The sequence below is a fragment of the Theobroma cacao genome, chromosome 7 (genome assembly GCF_053813885.1).
Source record: "Theobroma cacao isolate CCN51 chromosome 7, ASM5381388v1, whole genome shotgun sequence".
NCBI classification, from domain to species: domain Eukaryota; kingdom Viridiplantae; phylum Streptophyta; class Magnoliopsida; order Malvales; family Malvaceae; genus Theobroma; species Theobroma cacao.
Window position 1 is genome coordinate 1,715,899 of NC_142645.1, and position 20,394 is coordinate 1,736,292.

The 20,394-nt window shown below is 33.8% G+C and overlaps 3 protein-coding genes and 1 non-coding gene across 4 annotated transcripts; 2 read left to right on the forward strand and 2 right to left on the reverse strand.

The window, feature by feature from the left end:
* Positions 1-19: 19 nt before the first annotated feature.
* LOC18593475 (GDSL-like Lipase/Acylhydrolase superfamily protein) lies at positions 20-3,509 on the reverse strand. Its single transcript, XM_007020719.3, has 5 exons — positions 3,068-3,509; positions 1,696-1,826; positions 1,021-1,251; positions 562-811; positions 20-472 (listed from the first exon to the last, which is right to left on the reverse strand). The coding sequence occupies exons 1-5, from the start codon at positions 3,330-3,332 to the stop codon at positions 252-254; spliced, it is 1,098 nt and encodes a 365-aa protein (XP_007020781.1). The 5' UTR covers positions 3,333-3,509; the 3' UTR covers positions 20-251.
* TRNAF-GAA (transfer RNA phenylalanine (anticodon GAA)) lies at positions 1,294-1,366 on the forward strand. The gene has a single exon. It is a non-coding gene; the product is annotated as a tRNA-Phe (tRNA).
* Positions 3,510-12,077: 8,568 nt separating the features above from the next.
* On the forward strand, positions 12,078-14,084 carry LOC18593476 (lactoylglutathione lyase GLX1-like). Its single transcript, XM_018125259.2, has 9 exons — positions 12,078-12,141; positions 12,253-12,368; positions 12,563-12,687; positions 12,804-12,868; positions 12,962-13,174; positions 13,289-13,336; positions 13,479-13,589; positions 13,679-13,819; positions 13,907-14,084. The coding sequence occupies exons 1-9, from the start codon at positions 12,091-12,093 to the stop codon at positions 13,937-13,939; spliced, it is 903 nt and encodes a 300-aa protein (XP_017980748.2). The 5' UTR covers positions 12,078-12,090; the 3' UTR covers positions 13,940-14,084.
* Positions 14,085-14,276: 192 nt separating this feature from the next.
* On the reverse strand, positions 14,277-17,613 carry LPXK (tetraacyldisaccharide 4'-kinase family protein). Its single transcript, XM_018125258.2, has 8 exons — positions 17,378-17,613; positions 17,124-17,247; positions 16,287-16,520; positions 15,811-15,960; positions 15,406-15,612; positions 15,186-15,245; positions 14,847-14,927; positions 14,277-14,727 (listed from the first exon to the last, which is right to left on the reverse strand). Exons 1-8 carry the CDS (start codon positions 17,548-17,550, stop codon positions 14,566-14,568), a joined length of 1,191 nt encoding a protein of 396 aa, XP_017980747.2. The 5' UTR covers positions 17,551-17,613; the 3' UTR covers positions 14,277-14,565.
* Between the last annotated feature and the right edge of the window lie 2,781 nt (positions 17,614-20,394).

Sequence of the window (20,394 nt, forward strand, 5' to 3'; positions counted from 1 at the left end):
AGGAACTGAAACTAGAAAATTAACCAGCAATTAAGATTTATTGATCATGGATGATTTGCTAAATAAATGAAACTATGCATTACAATGGTATACATAGATCTCTGTTCTATTATTTGTCACGAATGGATACTTGAAATATCCATGGTAAATCTTTGTCACCCGTACTAGCTGCTATGGCTGAATCGTTGTTCCTCCCAACTGTCTGATTCTGTGTCTCTAAGACTACTCCATTTGATTTATTGGCTATAAGCTTAAGTAGAAACTAGCTGCCTAACATTCATGGGGACACTGTACTGCGTTGTACCATCAAAAAGAGCATCCACAAAAATTCTAGCCGTAGCCTCTGTTGGATGGTACAGATCCCAGAAAACATGATCTTTCCTGTTGGAGCAATATGTCGAAATGGGCACACAAGGGACCTTAGCTTTCAGATCTCCAAGGCCACAACAGGCAGCTTTAATCTCATTGAAGCCTGCATACACACAATTGAAAATCACATCAAAACTTAGGGAGATTAGGGTGGGGGGTGGGGGGAAGCACAAAAACGACAGGGTTTTATACCGTAAGCAGATGGTTTTTGGATGACGCTTTGCATGATACCGTAAGTATCAAAGTAGGAGTAGTTTATGCCTTGAAGTTCCGATTTCAACCCGTTCAACATTGCCTTCAGCCCTTGGTTGTACTTATCAGACCAGAAATTTCGTTCTTCGTTGCATTCTTGGGTCTTGTTTTTAACTCTTTCTGCAGGAATACATCCGATCAACCCGACGCCACTAATGAAAAATTTACGTGCACCGAACGCGTAAAGTTTCTGTCAATACAATAAAATTTAAAATTTAATTAATATTGTTTATATCAAATTGTAAGATATTATCTGTTTTAATTAATTAAATTTTAAAAATAATATGAATATTTAAATATTTAATTTTACTCTAATACACATTTATAATTTTTTTTTTTAAATCGTGACACTTGACATGTAACGATTTTAAACAAAATAAAGAAGAAATAGTCAGTTACCTTGAGTTGTGCTTTTAGGTTGTTAGCCATCAAGTCTACGAATTGTTGTGGGGTGTACTTCTTTCTGAGATCGGAAGAACCAAAGTAATCGAAGAGGTCATTGCTACCGATGACAATGGCGAAAAGAGATTCGGCTGAGTGCTTTTCTGCACCTGCGCCTAGCTGTTGCATTAAAATTTTATGCACTGCTAGGTAGTTGTCCACTTGTTTTGGTAAAGGTATGGCTTGACCCTGCATGTCACAAATATGTTAAAAATGCAATTTGATCAACAAGCGGGGATAGCTCAGTTGGGAGAGCGTCAGACTGAAGATCTGAAGGTCACGTGTTCGATCCACGTTCACCGCATTATATTATTTTATTTTGAGTTTCTATTTAAAGGTCCAGTGGGCTAATATCCAAAGAAATTGGGCCCACCAAATCCAGAAGCTAATTATTTTATTTTAAATTTATATTAAAGGCCCAGTGGCTAAAATCCAAGAAATTGGGCCCACCAAATCCAGAAGCCAACATTGGGACAACCATAATTTAATAAAAGTGGGTCATTCCATGCGAAGGGGTCCAATTATTTCACCATAGAGGAAAAAACAAGTAAAATATATAAATTGGAAAAAAATGCAAATATATTAACAGTAAAGGAATTTTCATGTATTATTCTCTTTATTTTTTTCACTTACAAAAACTTGATCTGTGCTGTTGAAGATTCCGGCACCGCCGGAGGCGAAGCTGACACCGTTGGTATACGAAGCATCCTTCTTGTTCGACAAGGAAAGATATGGTGGTGAAGTTGGTAACCCTAGTTTTTCAGCTGGCCAAAAACCAAATGTTACTAAAAAGTAAGAAACAAGGGAAAACACAAAAAAAGAAAAAAACCCTAGCTAGTAGTACTAGTCAAAGGTATAGTGAAGCAATAACTCAAGGTGACAGAACATATAGCAAGGGTTTCATTAGGTTTTTATTCAATGTTGTCTTAAATAAGAGTAGGTTGCCTCTGGGTCATAAAAATCTTTGGTGGAAAATTTAAAGCCAGCAGGCTCCACAATGTTTTTCCTGTTGCAAAAACAATATATATATATATATATATAGTTCTAATTAAATGTATCTTAAGTTAATAGTCGAGCGAATAAAATAATCCCCGTTGTCTCGTTGTTGTTCATGTTTCTTTTTTGGTATGTCTCGAAATGAAATTCTTTTTTTATTTTAAAGTTTTTTATCTTAATCTCTATGAAAATCAAAGAGAAACAAAAGTTTAAAGACGAAGAAGAAATTATTTTTAAAAAAATTATAAAATAACTTGTCAACTTAAAATAAAGCTGCATGTACATGTAAGCATCAATGGATATATACTTTATTAATTTAATAAATATTATTCAAACTGTATGTTAGAATCAACCCACATGAGCATCAACACTCTTTTTAACTTTTTCAAGTGATTCATCAGCCTTTTTTTGCTTTTGGGACATCTGTCAATTACGACTTATGTACTTAAGATTTCCTCAATAAGCACACCCTAGATAAGAATTTTGAAATAATCTATACATTTTTTTATATTTATTTTTAAACAAAAATAATTCACATAATCATCCAAAGATTGGGTTTTGTATTTTCTATCTTCATCCCCAAAAGAAAGAAAGAAAGAAAGAAAGTAGAAGACATGGAGAGACAAAGAACATCACTATCATAAATTAGTAAGGAAAAAGGTTACAAAAATGAAGGTGAAAGTGGTTAGCTTGCATGGCTATTGTCATGTTTATTTCCAAGCTTTTGCACATTGAAACTTCTACAAAAGCTCCTTCTCTCTCGTTCATCATGTGAAAGATATTGACATCCCCAAGCATGATTAAAGGGTATGATTCATTGCTTTGTCAATGTTAATTTTTTTTAAATTTAAAGAAAAAAATTCGAACCCTGTTCTTTAAGTAAAAAATCATGTGTGAATCAGCGAATTAAATATTGAAGTGTTTTTTTGTTAATGTTAATTCATATCAGTTTCTGATCAAATTTTCTTGTACTGTTTCGTGATGATTTAAGTAAGAAAAAGTTACTTACCAATCAAATCTGCTGCGTTCTTGCCATTGCAGAACCTCCCAGTAGGTTTCTTGGTAGGAAAATCGATCCCGTTGTGAGGGAAATTTGCCTTGGCAACAGAAACAGGAAGATAGTTGTTGTTGCCAACATCAACCTGGGAGTCTCCGAAAACAAACACAGCCGGCACCATTTGAGCTTTCGAGACCTCGAAACTCAAAGCAAACAGAGAGAGCAAGAAGAAGAAGAAGAAGGAGAAGAAGTTCACCAGGAAAGCTCTGGCATCCATTTTTAAGCAGCAGTAGGGTTAGAAGAGAAGAAGAAGAAGAAGGAAGGAGACTCTCTCTGTCTAGTTAAGAGCTTTGGGTTAAGGCTTTCATGTGGGTTTTTATAGAGACAGTTGGTGGTGTGAAAAAGGGAACAATGGCAAAAGATTCAATGGCGTGGCTTATGGGAGTACAGAGGAAACCCCACACTTATCCCACTCTATGAATCAAAGCACTAGTCATGTGAAGTCACACCTGACTTAATCCTTTTCTTCCTATTAGAGAAGACCCTGTTTGAGTTTCAATATATTCATTGTTTAATATGTGTTGGTGTATGCTTAAACTTATCTCATGCAAACTCATCTATCATTAACCTAATCCTGATGCTGTCTCTGCCAAAATAAATATGAATTTTGTTTTGGGTAGTAATTGTTTGGGTTTTTTGAACATATAACGCCAAAATTATCATCTCATTACTTTTTTTAGTTGTTTCCTTATTTTATCGTATATCGTTTATTAAATAGGTTTTGATCGAAACTATAAATCCGAAGATTTTTTTTTATTGAATAAAATGTTTATCGACGTTTCCTTAAAAGTATGATCAGTTTCTGTTTAATCTTTATATTATTGAATCATTAAATGAATTTTAAGATTTATTTCATCGAAATGCATATGATTAGGTTTAACCTGACGCATGAGTTATATTAACTATAACATGATGTATCAATTTTTTTTTATATATATAAAAAAACGAGTTTCAAAACTAAAAATTGTAAGAAATTCGACAAAAAGAACTCTGAAATTAAGACTAGATACCCATGGTTTCGTGAGGGAATCAAATGGAAGTTGTGTGAATTTATCATTGTAGACTCAAGAATTAACAGTATCATCCTTTGATAAAAAACTTGGTCAGCTCAGTTGAATGTAGATGGAGACGTTGATCCCATCCTAGAGAGACAATAACCAAGTGGGAAGACAGAGAGAATATGGGTCCCATTTTCCATTGTTGTGGAATTTGGAGAAAGTCTTGCTGCAGATATCTTTTCCAGCTTTTCTTTCTGTTGAAGGCCGGCATTGGTATCTTTCTATTCGGTTGAAGGGCACCGACCCATACCCAACCCACTCCCTAAGTTTTATTTTTTATGTATTTTTTTTCAATATTTTTGGGGTTTTTTCTGTTAGTTTACAACTGAATTAATTCTTCTTCAACCTATTGTGCATCATCTTTTTATTATTGAATTTGTTTGTTAGTATGGCACCGTTTATGGTTGGTAGATATGGGCACTTTAATTTGTTTTGCCTAAAGTTTGGTTTTCAAGTTGTTTGATAAGGAACATATATGCATATGTCATGTATTAAATAATCGGTTTCGGTTTAGGATATTTCAAAAATAACCGATATTTTACTCGTTGACATTTTCGTCAAAAAGAATGTTAAAGTTCAAAGTTCGAATTTATTTTCTTTTTTAAGATTGATTCCTTTTAAATACACCAAATAAAAAAATAAATTGTAAAGATTTCACTTTGTAAACACCTTACATAACAAATGTTTCATTGCATACATACATGTCATATATGTATAAATTTAATTGAATCAAAAGGAAGGCTAAAGTCTAAGGTTCGAATTTCCTCTTTTTTCTTCCATCAGCTCATCTCGAATGTATTAAAAATATAATTACGATTTCATTTTGTAAACGCTATTTTCTTATAATTAATTTGAATGATACACATGCTAATTTCATATTTTTCTTTTTTTGGTGATTTTTTAGCTAGCTATTATATTAAATTTTAGCTAGAATAAGGCAGGCAAAGCATAGGAATTAGCTGGAAAACTGCTTTTGTACTCACACTGTTGACCTTAAAACTTGGATAAGCCATCCAACAAAACATGTTTTATTTTATATTGACTTATTACTTTCCAAGTCCTTCAAGCAATGATCAAGAAGGGTTTGTTAATATATATAAAAAAAAACAATTTATTCATTAAATTAACTATTGACTTGTAGGGAAGACAAAGTTTCGCTTTCACTTAATAATTTCACAATATTCTATGATTGTATATGAAATTTATTAACTGCATAATTCTAATCCGAAAAATGTTAATATAAGAGTAATACGAGAATTTGAAATTCTCTGATTGATTGTATGTAAAATTCATTAACTGTATAATTTTAATTTCAAAAATGTTAAGATAAGAATAATATGAGAATTTGAAATTCTGTGATCGTATCTGAAATTCATTAACCGTGTAATTCTAGATCCGAAAAATGTTGAAAAAAACAAGAGTAATGTAAGAATTTGGGAGTGGGAAAGGGTTTCCCTAACAGCAAGTAGCCAGCTGCTAAATGGGGAAGAACATGGTGATGACGCATAACAAGTTTGACCAACAGCCGATTGTCCTTTATGGTGGCTAATTGTGATGACTCACAAATTGTAGAGCTGGCGAAACCCACTGCCCCATGTTTGACCCACACGGTGGTTAGCCGCTGGGGACCGTCGGGTGCAACCTAGCCGACAGTTGGTGGGACCATGGCTATCTATTTTGATAACGTGGTGCGTCACTAAAATGAGTGGTTCCAGACTGCTAACCAAATCTGAATTAAGGAATGAAGGCCAAATGGGTCATCCTCCTCCCTTTTTTCATGCTTGTTTTCGAGCTCAAAAGCATGGAAAATTCAAACAAAAATTTGGGTGTCATACAACTAAGAAAAGATATTCAAATTCTCAATCATTATATATCAAAAAAATTTTTGATCTTTTTTTTTAAAATAAATGATAAATTCTCTACGCGTAATCGAACTTTTAAATGTTTTCATTTTAAATTTTGATAGAGAAAACGAATAATTTGCATGTCAAATTATTACATACAAACTCTAAGCCGACATAAAAATTCTTCTAATTTTAAGAATATACAATAAATAACATATGCTTGATATATGGTTTTATAATTTTATAATATACAAATTTCCTTAAAACTTACATAATTTATAAAAAAAAAACCCAAATATAATGCATACATGTTTGCATACATATCATCTCGAATCAATATTTTATAAGATTTTATCATTAAATTAATAAAATCTTTAGGCAATAAAATCAAGAAATTAGTGTGAAAGGAGGCAAGAACAATGGTGATGCTGCTACAACCATGAGAGATTGAGAGTTAGGACTCAAGTTCCTATCCTAACGTGTGAAAGGATCAGATCTGATTTGCTCACTTATCACAATTTTTCAATTTTTTTTTTGTCTTATCTCTTTGAAGCTAATATCTGCTTTGTCTTGTTTTAAGCCTGTCTTTGTGGAGTTCATTTTTCATATGTGCATGTCAATTTAATAAAATGGTGCCCATTTTGTTACAACCATGAAAAAAAAAAAAAGTCAAATTCTTGGTATTTCTAAAACTATGATAGATTGATTTCAACCTCCAATAGTTGATTGATAGAGACATTACTTTTTTTCTCAAAAAAATTAAATTATTATAATGAACAACGTTCACATTTATAAATTCAGAACTTCTCATTTACCTATTTGATATGAGATTTTATATTATTCTCTCATGCTCGAATTCACAAAGTCTTTGTTGCGACTCAAGTATAAGTTAGCTTTGATACTATTTTGTCATGGAACTATTACCTTATTCCTAAATGGCTATCTTATTGAAATATCAAAAAGTTGGGTATGGGTGGTTTTTTCTTTTTTAATTGTGCATGACAATTCAACAATATGGGCACTATTTTATTACAACCATGGAAAGAAAAAAGGTTAAATTCTTAATATTTTTAAAATTATATCGTTTCTAAACATTTGACAGTTAAAAATTGAGATTTTAATTTTAAAATTTCAAATTTGAATCTTGAAATAAAGAAATGAGAATTATGGAATGAACTTTCCAATTCAAAATCTTTTACATATTCGAAAGAAAAGAATTTCATATGCTACCATTCAATATTGCAATGTTAAGATAGCCAAATAATAATCCATAAAAATGAGGTATAGCCCTTAATGAAACTTGAGCCTTAATCTCACTTGAAAGTTGCTCCAAGTTGGGTTTAGTCCTTGTCTCGAGATATTATCATTTTCTCGAAAAGTTAAATTATTGACATGTGCAACATCCATACTGTTAGAGGAGGAAGCTTGATTTGTAGTATGGTGCAGAGTTTGCTTAAATCGATTGGTAAAGTGATAATCATGTTATTGTCACATGCTCTCTTTACTTATATGATCCAACGTGCCATGCACGTGTTCTTATTTCATTTTATTTTCTTGTTGTTTTTATTTTTCCTCTGGTTGTTAGCCTCAGTAGATGTAATGGTCATGTGGTCTATTTCCTTGTTTTTAGGTAATGCATCAAACTAGTTGTATGGGGTTCACTTTAAAACCATTTTGTTGTTGCTTCTAAATATTGGCAGTTTATTATATCGTGGGATATGAATGAGATATTTCCAAATTTACTCTATGGTCTCCTTCTAAATAATGGCGACTCTCAAAATAAAGGGATCTCCTCCAACAGCAATGATCTCCCACAAGTCATAGGCTCTCAAATAAGCCTCCATCTTAATCGTCCATATCTGGTAATTTTTCCTAAAAAAATCAACGGAGCAGTAATGGTTATATTCGAAGAAGCCATTTGAAACACAGAGTTTAAAAGCTTAGCAAACAGGAAATCAATACTGAAGAAAAAACTTTCTCACAATCCCACAAGATCCAGAAAACACTTTGATATTATGTTAAATGTAGAGCTTGTAGCCAGCAAGATCATGTGAAAAAAATTTGCAATAATCTAGGAACTAAGGCTAATGAGAAAGCTGCAGTTGCTAAGCAGAAAGATTAGGTGGAGGATGAAGTTCTTTTTATGGTTAAGAAAGTAGACTCTAATGAAAAGAAAAACATTTGGTTGTTTGATAGTGGCTGCTCAAACCATTTAACATGCTGCAAGTAGATTTTTCAGACTCTTGATGACAACTTTAGGACAAAGATGAAAATTGGTAATAAAGATTTTTATTTGATCTTTGGAGTTGGTACAGTAGGGGTACAGAAACTTGATAGTTTGAAGTCAGTATCAAATGCTTTTTATGCACTAGATGTTACTCAAAATCTACTCAGTGTAGGGCAGCTGTTGGATGATAATTATGAATTGGTGTTCAAGGACAAGGCATGTACAATTAAAGATCCTATTAGAGTTGAGCTACTGGCTGTGGGAATGAAGAACAAATGTTTTCCTTTGGATTGGATGAAGGTTAATCATATTGCTTACAGTTGTACTATGACTGAAAATGACTTTTGGCATAAAAGGTTTGGTCATGTGAACTATGGTTCACTAAAACTGATGAGCATAGATAAGATAATGGTTGGTTTACCTGTGATTTCTAAATCTGATAGGTTTTGTAATATTTATTAGTTTGGTAAGCAAAAACGAGTACCATTTCCCAAGGTCAGAAGATCGAATGCTACTAAGAAATTACAGCTATTGCATACTGATCTAGGAGGTCCTATGAAGACTTCATCACTAAATGGAAGTAGGAATTATTTGTTTTTTATTGATGACTATACTAGATTCAACTGGGTATATTTTCTCAAAGTGAAATTTAATACTTTGAATGCTTTTATAAAGTATAAAGCACTAGCAAAAAATCAAACAAATTTGACCATTAAAATGTTGAGGAGTGACAATGGGACTGAGTACACAGCTAAAGAATTTGAAAGTCACTTGAGCAAGTTTGGTATTACACATCAATTAACAATGTCTTACAGCTCTCAGCAGAATGGTGTTTCTGAGAGAAAAAACAGGACATTGATGGAGATGGCAAGGTGTTTACTCTTTGAAACGAATTTGCCAAAAACACTGTGGGTTGAAGCTATGAACACAGCCAACTATCTACTCAATTTATCTCCAACAAAAACCCTGGTGAGTAAAACTCTTTATGAAGCATGGTATGATTTAAAGCCTTTTGTTGATCACTTAAAAATATTTGGTTGCATATGTTATGCTAAAATACCAGATGCTAAGAGAACAAAACTAGATGAAAAGTCTGTTATTACAATTCACCTTGGATATAATGAAGTTTCTAAAGGATATAGACTATTAAATGTCATGACTATGAAGTTCTTTGTCAGTAGAGATGTTGTTTTTAATGAAAGCATGAAGTGGAATTGGGACACTAAAGCTATGGTAAGTTCATACAATTAACATATTCTGATAGATTACATATCAAAAATGAAGATGAACCAGAGTCAGATGCAAATGTTGATAAACCTCCTGTGAGAGGAATTAGACCTCTGGAAGATATTTATTCAAGGTGTTATGTTGCTGTCTTAGAACCAAGTTCATATGTAGAAGCTGTTGCAAATGAGCATTGGAGACAAGCTATGGAGACTGAAATGTTGATGATAAAAAAAATAATACCTGGTGTTTGGTTGACAGACTTGAAAAGTAGAAGGTAACAGGAGTTAAGTGGGTTTACAGAACAAAACTTAACTCAGATGGAACCATCAACAAATTCAAGGCCAGACTTGTTGTGAAGGGGTTTTCTCAACTGTATGGAGTGGATTTCTTTGAAACTTTTGCACCAGTAGCCAGACATGATACAATCAGGCTATTGGTGGCTTTTGCTGCTTGTGAAGGATGGGAGATATGGCACTTGGATATCAAATCAGCTTTCCTTAATGAGATTATCAAAGAAAATATTTATGTGGAGCAATAAGAGGGTTTTGTTCAACCTGGGAAAGAAGATAAAGTATGCAAGTTGCTAAAGGCACTATATGGGCTTAAGCAAGAACCACGAGCCTAGTATGAAAGGATGAATAGCTATATGCTTAGTCAAGGTTTTGTGAGAAGTGAGAACGAACATACTTTGTATGTCAAAACCTCAGGTAACATGATCTATTTGATAGTTTCTCTATATGTTGATGATTTGCTCATCACAGGACCAAGTGGTGTATTTTGAATGACTTAAAAGCAAAGATGCAAAATGAGTTTGATATGAATGACTTGGGGAAAATTCATATTTTCTGGGTTTACAAATTGAACAAAGGTTTGATTGTATACTGTTGCACCAAAAAAACTATGCTTTAGAATTATTGAAGAAATTCAAGAAGGAAAATTGTAAGGCAGTGGCAATACCATTAATCACTAAGAACAGATTTAGTTTGAAGGATGAAAGTGCAGAAGCTAATGAAACTTATTACAGAAAACTTATTGGAAGTTTGTTTTATCTTTCTACATCTAGACCAAACATTATGCATGTTATTAGTCTCTTGTCTAGATTTATGCAGAAACCTCTTGAAGTTCATCTCATGGCAACTAAAAGGATCCTCAGATATGTTAAAGGAACCTTAAGCTATGGCCTTAAGTTTAGTAAGAATGTGAAGTTGGAACTGCAGGGCTACTCAGATAGTGACTAGGCAAGGAGCTGGAAAGATTCTAAAAGTACAAGTGGCTATTGCTTCTCTTTTGGAACTGCTATCTTCGAGTAGAACTCTAAGAAACAAGAAATTGTGGCACAATCTTAAGCAGAGGCAGAATATGTGGTTGTCTCTGTTGCAACAAATCAAGTAATCTGGCTCAGAAAGATCTTATTAGACCTGAAGGTGATTCAAGAACAACCAACTGTCCTTTGGATGGATAACAAGTCTACTATAGCCATTGCTTCAAATCCTGTAAACCATGGAAGAACAAAGCATATAAGGGTTAAATACCATGCCATAAGAGCAGCTGTCAAGAACCATGAGATTCAGGTGAAGTATTGTTGCTTCAATGACCAGTTGGCTGATATTTTAACTAAGGTTCTTAGCAGAGACAAATTTGAGTATTTGAGGATGAAGCTTGGAGTCTACAAAGTCATCTTCCAAGAGGAGTGTTAGAGGTGGAAGCTTGATTTGCAGTATGGTGCAGAGCTTGCTTAAACAGATTAGTAAAGTGACAATTATGTGATTGTCACATGCTCTCTTTACTTATATAATCCAACATGCTATGCACGTGTTCTTATTTCACTTTATTTTCTTGTTGTTTGTTATTTTTCCTTTAGCTGTTAGCCTCAGTAGATGTAATGGTCACATGACTTATTTCCTTGTTTTTAGGTAATGCATCAAACTTGTTGTATGGGGTCCACTTTAAAACTATTTTGTTTTGGCTTCTAAATTTTGGCAGTTTATTGTATTGTGGGATATGAATGAGATATTTCCAGTTTTACTCTATGGTCTCCATCTTCATTTCTTTGGCTTTACTCACCATTGTTGTTTTTAAGATTTATTGTTCTTAAAGTTAACACATCCTTATAAGTTCAAAATCCCTCTCTTATTTATCAATATAAGATTTTATAATATTCTTTTACACTCGAATTCATAACGTTTCATTACGAGTTAGGTGTGGATCGACTTTGATATCATTTTGTCATGAAATCATTATCCTCTTCTTGAACGATAATCTTATTGAGATATTAAAGTTCGACACCCTTTTTTACCTATATGATATAAGATTATGTAATAACAAAGCATGCAAACACCTAAACTTTATGAAAAATACGTAGCAGCGGAAGGAATTCTCTGCAGTCTGCTATATCAAGTCTTTGTCTCTAAATCTAGAAGGAAGGAAGACCAAAGAAAGAGTCACACACAAATATCAGCTAATCTAGAAAAACAGAAAAGATCAAACATCTTGACAATGTAACAAAGGTCAACTGTTTAACTTTCAGATAAGAATTGAAGTTTCAAACTAATCAATTACTATAAAAAGGTGATGGATTCCACATTTACATACCAGAAGATTAAAGCTTATAAGCTAAAAATGGCTTGTTCGAACCGATTGACCTATTGTTTTTTACTGTTCCTCTCCCTGGTAAGCTGTCTAGGAACTCTTATCATGTTCAAAATCTTAGGTATTAGTTAAATTTTGAAGTTTGATGTTCATTATCAGAACGTTAAGATTCTTTTTTTTTTTTTTTTACAGATTGGATCAAGCATTGCTGCTTCTCCTAGTGATGATTTGTTAGCATGGGTGCAACAAGATAATCGCCGGTTCCTTAATGCCATTATCCGAGTTACCAATCTTAATCGTACGATTAAGTACGTATAAATTCTTGTTTTTTAACGTTATTTTCAGAGTTAACAATCTTAATCGTACCATTAAATACATATAAATTCTTGCTGCTTAATGCTATTATCGGACTTAGCGATCTTAATCGTACCTATAAGTCTCTTGCATGAAAATCATGTCTCACGTTCATGTGATTTAACTAGTATGGTTTCTCAAATGTCAGGTTTTACACTGAGAACTTTGGGATGAAAGTACTGAGGCAAAGTGACATCCCACATGAAAATTACTCGTATGCTGTCCTTGGGTTTGGCCCCGAAGACTCTCATTTTGTCCTGCAGCTGAGACAAAGTATGTTTTCCAACATCTTTGGACTTTGGGTCACTTTGTCTATATGTTTTTCTCTTTCGTACTGATATTCATTGCAGCAATTGACATTGACAACACCTTATGCTTTGTTTGTCAAGACTATGGAGGGGAGAAGTTGAAGCTAGGGACAGCCTTTGCACACTTTGGGATTGCAACTCAAGATGTGAGTAAAACAAAAACAGAGGTGGAGAGATCCGAGCTTGCAAAATGTCAATCAATTTAGATTTTTAAGCTGTCGGATCTTTGTTATCCTCAGGCTTACAAAATGGTTGAAGAGATCCGAGCCAGAGGTGGAGTCATCACTCGTGAAGCAGGCCCGATCGAAGGGGGAACAACCGTTTTCGCCTTCATTCAGGATCCTGATGGCTACATGTTTGAGCTCATACAGAGACCTCCAACTCCTGAACCACTTTGCCAACTAATGCTTCATGTGTCTGATCTAGATCGTGCTATCCAATTCTATGAAAAGGTAGATCACCTTGCGTGCATCTTAAACATATAAATATAACAAGGATCTCCTCACCTGTTACTTGTTACTTTTAAATTGGATATCCGTCATATTTGATGTCATTTGATGATGCAGGCCTTAGGCATGAAGTTGCTGCAAAAGTATGACAGCCCTGAGGAGCAGGTGAGCCATTTGATGTTGTAGTAAATTTCCCTGTTGTTCCTACTGAAAGCCAATATGACTTGGCCTGAATGAAGGTTCAAGTGCATGAACTTATTTTACATGAAAATCTATCAAATGTTCTCTACTGCATTCCTCTGTACAGTTTGCTATTGCCATGGTGGGCTATGGATCAAACTTAACTCAGATAACCACAGTGGAGTTGAGATATAACTACAATGTCACTGAGTACACCGAAGGAAATGGATATGTGCAGGTCAGGTTTAGCTATGTCACACAGTTTTCATCAAAGCCTGGATCAGTTTAACAAAGAAACCTGTCTCCTAACATAACCCCTATTGCCAGGTTGCTATAAACACAGATGATGTATACAAAAGCGCTGCTGCTGTTGAGCTGGTTAGTCAAGAACTCGGAGGGAATATAACACAAGGACCAGATCCGATCAGCAAAACCACTTCGTTCCTTGATCCGGATGGTTTCAAAACGGTTTGGCCCCCTCTCTCTAGACACAGGATCTCTTGCTCTAGCTTTATAGCAACCTTGTTATGGTTATCTGATGCCTTGATTCTTCAGGTTTTGGTGGGCAACCGAAGGAAGAAAGAGTAAGGGTACTGCCCAGGAATTTCTAACAGAGTCAGAATAAGAAGGCATGCTACGGAGCCAGTGCCTAATGTATTCATTTGTATTACCCTATTGCTTCTGTTTCATGCGTTGCTATATTAATTAAAAGGATTGCTTAAAGAGGTGTAAAGACATTTTTCAGAGACGGATATTTTTTCTGTTGACCTGTAACATGTTTAAAACTCTTTCAAACATAAAAAATGACCGAAACTATTTTCCAAAAAACACTTGCATGCTTTACCAAATAAGGCCTTAACTACAGTATCATTTTTGTTTGAAGAATCGGATTTGGTGGTAGAGTAGAAAGTTGCAGACGAGAACCTTGAACATTGAAGAACAATGAATAGAAAATTACAAAATGTTACAAGTACATGTAACCCGATTCTAACAATTTCCAGGCCCTCTTCTTCCTACAACGTGTGGCCAAAAACTTTAAATATGAACACAGGATCGCAAGTATATACTCATGAGCAGAATCTCACTTGTCTTGTGCTCCTGCAAAGCACAAATATGATCTAAACTCTTTGAATAAGGTGTTGGCTAAACGCTCATCAGGCACCTTCTGCCTGTGCATAGGATGAGAACTAACTATGACTCTTCAAAGCAGAACTTCAATCTGCGCCAGACAATTTCACTTCCAGTAGCTCCTTCAATAACAACTTTAAGTGATGCTCATTGCATCCCTTACGAGCTATAATCTGCATTTCAGAACAGAGCACCAGAACTTGGAAAGGATGCAAATGTTTCAGAATCTGTGGGTCTCGATCATAATCCTAATAGAATAGTGTTGGAAGTCACAGAAATTAAACCAGGTGCTTATACTCATGAGCAAAGAATTCATATTAAGCAAAAACTTCTGCATGCATCAAAACCAGCTTCCTCTGTTACTCACCTTTTCTGTAACTATAACGATTGGCTTATAACCAAACTTGTCTTCGAGTTGTCTAAGTCGCTCTCTCATCATATGAATATCCTAGGTTCATCAACATCAGGACATCACAAACTTGATTGCTTGGAAAATAAATCTAAGATATAAAGAATGAAAAAGGCAGACAAAAAATAAAATTCTTACACACTATAATCTATATAGCTATGCTTCAATCATCAGTTAGCAGTCTGATAAGGTTTGTGTCATTTATCCTTCGTACTTGTACAATGAACAGATTAAGGATGTAATTGAGCATCCTTTCCCTCTAAACAGAGTGTAAGTGAAGGAGAAAGAGCAGTGTACCTTAGTTTGAAATGAGTGATGGTCACTGAAGTCAAATCGATCAACATATATTGGTCCCATCTGCAGCAAGTTATTCACCACGTAACAACAAACGTAGAGACAGAAATGGGGAGAAATAAGAAATGAAGAGGACCTCCATTCTACATCACATGTTAATAGCACCAGAAAATAAAATGTATGAAGCTTCTAAATAAATAACATCAAACGTCAAAAAGTATACCTTTTCCATCCCCTGCACAAAAGCATCTGAAGAACCAATTGCAGAAACACATAATACAACTGCATTATGCACGGCTCCCAAATGCATCTTTGTGTTTATATTACTCACTTCAAAGAAACATGATGGAGCCATTCTGGTGTAGAAAACAGGAAGTGACTTGATTTCCTGAATCACTAACTCGATATCTTTGAGCTTTTGCTCTAATACCTGCATGAGTTTGAAGCATAAGCTTTTAGGTCAATTCCTTAACAAAGCCCACCTATCAATACAAGCAAAAATATGCTAATTTACAACAAAACCACATGCAAGAATATGTGAACTGGTGTTGCACATTTGCACAACTTTTGTTAATGAATTAGAAATTATCTTCTTGAAAAGGAAAATTTAAAGCTCAATTCCTCATACCAGGTCAGCATGATGAACTACAGCAACATCTGCACGTTTGAGTGCCATCAAAGGTTCTCTCAAGGGTCCAAGCGGAAATAGTTTGCAGTTTCCCCATAGCATTAATCCATTAATCATTACAATCTCTAGGTCACGACACAAGCTCCAATGCTGCCCTCCATATACACGAGATCATAACTTATCAGCATAAAACCTACATAACCAAAATGTTTTTTGCTTCAAGACTTCCCTGACAAAGGAAAATGCAAGAGGCTACTGTACAATCAAATCAATTCCTGAAACAGACACTGCTATTGTATTTGTTCTTAACTGTTGGCTTCAAAATGTACATATCAACTTAGCAAGAAATGGGGAAAGAAATACTAACAAGAGGAGTTATTTAGCCATATAATTTCCTATTAATGAACAAAATTAGGCTAGAAGACACACTCAATACATAATAAGACATACAATGAACATGAAAGAAATGGCCATACCTGCATCCCATCATCCAGAATAGCAGCACCAATTTTCTCTAAACTGATATGACTTCCCACTTTCTGGTCAAGATAGGTTCTCTCAAAGAGTTTACTACCACGGCAATCTACATATCCATATTTTTCAAAGAACAAGTTGGCGGTCGCCATCCGATTTGCACCTATGCCAACTTTTACAGGTCCCCCGAGTAGATGCCTTTGCAGCATTTTAGCTTCATCTCCACCAGCATAACCCTACAAGATTGAAAATGACAATACCTAAGATACTGATTTAGCTCTAACTTTGCCACCTAACATTGAATTCCGAAAACCAAAAAACGTCCAATACACTCAAACCAACTTAAAACCAATCTTCCACATCAAAACAACAAATATAAAAGCCACCTTTATAAAGGGCCAACCACCAAACAAACTGAAAAATACACCAATCCTTAAAAGTGACAAAAACCTGACTCAACCCGATCACTTGCCCTGAACCCAAGCATACCCACTTGGGAACTACAAAACAAGTCGACCAACCAAACTTGATTTGACCAAAACTCAAAATGACCCTACATAAAACAACATGAAGCCGAATGACCCGTCACAAACAGGACCTTAAACCCGACCTGATAACTACATACACTAGCAAAGTAAAATGCTGCGAGAATTGATCCAATCCTGGAAACCTGGCTAACTCGCCCGAAGGTAGAAAACCAACCCGATTTTACCTCAGAATTCGATGATCCAAGTCCAAACTGACCCATCCCGAACCCAACCAGACCCGCTAACCACCTTTAAATCTACCGTATGAAAAATCAAGTACAACAATGAAAAAGAAGTACAAACAAAACATACCCTTGTTAAAATGAGAGGTGAAATTCCATAATCAGCTAAACATTTAGCTATGAACTCAACCATTGGCGTCTTTCCATTTCCTCCCCACGTCAAGTTCCCAACACTGATCACCGGCACTGGCAACCTTTCATAAAAAAAAAAAAAATCCAATAAATCAAATAAACAAACAAACAATAATTCTTCGAAGAGTTTCAACATAATGTACTCTAAATTAAGCTTAACATAATCAATAAGGGGGAAGTCGTTTTCTAGACCTGTGCCTAGAGAAGAAGCCGGAGCAGTAAAGTGAGCGGCGGAGAGATAGAACGACGCCATACAGAGAAGAAGCGAAGGAGAGGAAAGGAACAAGAGAGCGATGAAACCCGGAGAGCTTAGCTTGGTCTCGGGCGTAGGCGATCTCTTTCACCGCCCTCTTCAGTTTCTCCATTAGCAGCGAAAAGAGAGGACACTGAGACTGGGAAGAGGGAAATCATGGAGGGAATGGAGGGGTAGTTGTTGGGCCGAATTATACGGTTTGTTGTCGGAGCCAAGCCCAATATTGATATGGGTCAAAAGTGAAAACCTTTGATCCTCTAATTTCAGAATTTTGTAATTAAAATTTTCATTACAATATAATAATTTTTAAATATAATTGTTATATATATAGATTATATTTAATTAAAATTTATGATTTCTTTTGAAAACGTGACTTTTTTTTAATTTATGTATTTAATTTATATATTATATCAAAATCTCATATTTATTTTACATTAATAACTATAACAAAAGAATTTTAACAATATTAAGAATTAAAATGATATTAATTAATTTGAAAAATATAAAGGCAGATCGAAGGAGGTGGGAGTGGTGGTTGTCACCCCTTAATGATTAATTTTTGTTTCAAATTGAATCATTAACTTCATTCATGATTTTATATGATTATCTTTTAATCAATCTTTATACAAAATCTTAAGTTCGTCATTTAATATAAAATTTTAATTTATATAACTTTATTATAAAATATATGAATTAAATGTGTAATTTGAGAAATTTTTTTAAAAATTATAACCAAATACATTCCTTAATCATTTTACCTTTTATATTATCATTATTATATGTTCCTTTACGAGATCGAAATTAAGCAATGCATGAAATGAAAGTGATGGCAAGGAAAAAGAAAAAGAAATATAAAATAAAAGGAATATGAGAACATTGATATTTAGATTCGAGTCATTATAATTGATATCAAATCATATGTTAATTTAATGTGAGCTTTCACATTATGTTAATGAGATATTAGTTTCTATTTGTGATTGTGATGTATAATTTTGATTAGAACATTACGAATTGGAGTAAGTATGTTATGATTTTTCATCAAATATAATATATGAATGTCATTATTAAAATTTATATAAAATATAAATTAATCACTATTAATAATTTAAATTTAAAAATTTTAAATTATATAATTTAAATTCGAAAATAGTTATTCTGAGATCATTACTCGAAATATTTAAATTTGATTTATGCTCGAAAATATAACAATTAAATTTTTTATCGTAGTTAAAAAAACCACGTCAGCGGGTGGGGCCCGTGGTCCTTAAACGAAGACAAATGCAATTACAAGAGGATCACCACATTTCAGAACAGTTATGTTAGGGCCCACCATTTCTAACCAAAAAGAACCCACTTGATTGATCCCAGCACCATCCACCAATCAAGTCAAAACCAATCCGACGGCCCAAATTGGCTGACTGCGTCAGAGAGTGAGTAAAAGCGACAGTGTACCAAAGCCTTGGAAAATAGATGGGTAAAATATTTAGATTCGGGTTTTAATCAAAATTTTACAATAATTTATTAATATAAAAATAAATATTCTATTTCCAAAAAATATTTTTCAATAAATATATAAATTCAGCTATTAATGTTTTATTGATATTTCTATTAATTTACTAACCTGATAATATTTTTTTGATAATTTTATTTTTATTAATTTAAAAAATTAAATAATATATAAATTACAACTTTTATTTTTTAATTTTTTTATATTTTTTATTAACTATGTTTGTATTTTTAGATTTTGTTATGAAATTGTACTTAAAAGTTAATAGGTCTAGATATTTTACTTTAAATATAAACACCAGCTTTTCAATTGGAGGAAAGAGAAGCATCATGATTTCTGTCATCAACTATAGGACCCACGCGGGCCCACTTTCCCTCTTTGATGAGACCCCACCAAACACGTTGAATCGAACGAAGGAGATGAATTTCAGGAGTTTTCCTTTTTGTTCCTCTGATGTTGGGGCCATCATCACCGTTCGTTTTAACGACAGGGTGGTAATTTTGACGGTCCTGATTGAATTCGGACCCTGCACCGAAAAAAAGGTTAGGAAAAGGTTGGTATGAATTGACCATTCAGTCCTTTACGGCGAAGGTGAAAAGAACATTTTCTTAGGGAGCGTAATGGTCAATGTCTCGGAGGTCATTTTCAAATTTGATTTGAATAAGAAAAAAATAGAAGAAGAAAATTTATGATGTTTCTCATCACTCGCACTTGGCGGCGCGTGGATATTCTCCCTCCTCCCCTTTTGGAAGCTTTGGCCTTTTAAGGCTGTAAAACCTGGTTAGCCAAGTCAGCCTTTGATTGACCCAAAAGCCAATGGGGAAAAACCCTTTAACTGTCCTTATCTTTTCTTTGATGAGATTGAGATTCTCAAATGAATAAATTCCTTTTTTATTTGCAAGTTGGTAGATATAGTAGAATATAAATTTTGGGAATAAGTAGAATCAAGGTGTGTATTTGATCGGTTCGGTTTTGAAATTTTTAAAAATCGAATAAATTGAATTCTCATAAAAAGTAATTAAAAGCGATCATATTATTATAAAAAATAAAAATGATAAAATCGACTTGTTTCAAGCTTTCGATCCGATTGTTTTGAATTGAATAATGGTTATATTTGAAAAATATCACTAATATTTCTATATGAAAAATATATTATGAAGGATCATTTTTCAATTGGTTCAGTTATAAATTTTGGATATTAAAAATTGATTGAAATAATCAAATAAATTATTCTTCTTAATTGATGATCATCAAAATAAAAAAATTTAACTTGAATTAATCAAATTCAATCAATTTACTTTGACTTGAAGTGACTAATACTCACACATTGTCAAAAGGAATGTAACATTATGCTTATTGTCAATGGCTTGGGCATTAGCCTATATGCCCAATATTCCCTAATTAAATTAAAATGTTGAAAATTTATGTAGCCAAAATTTAATAAACTAA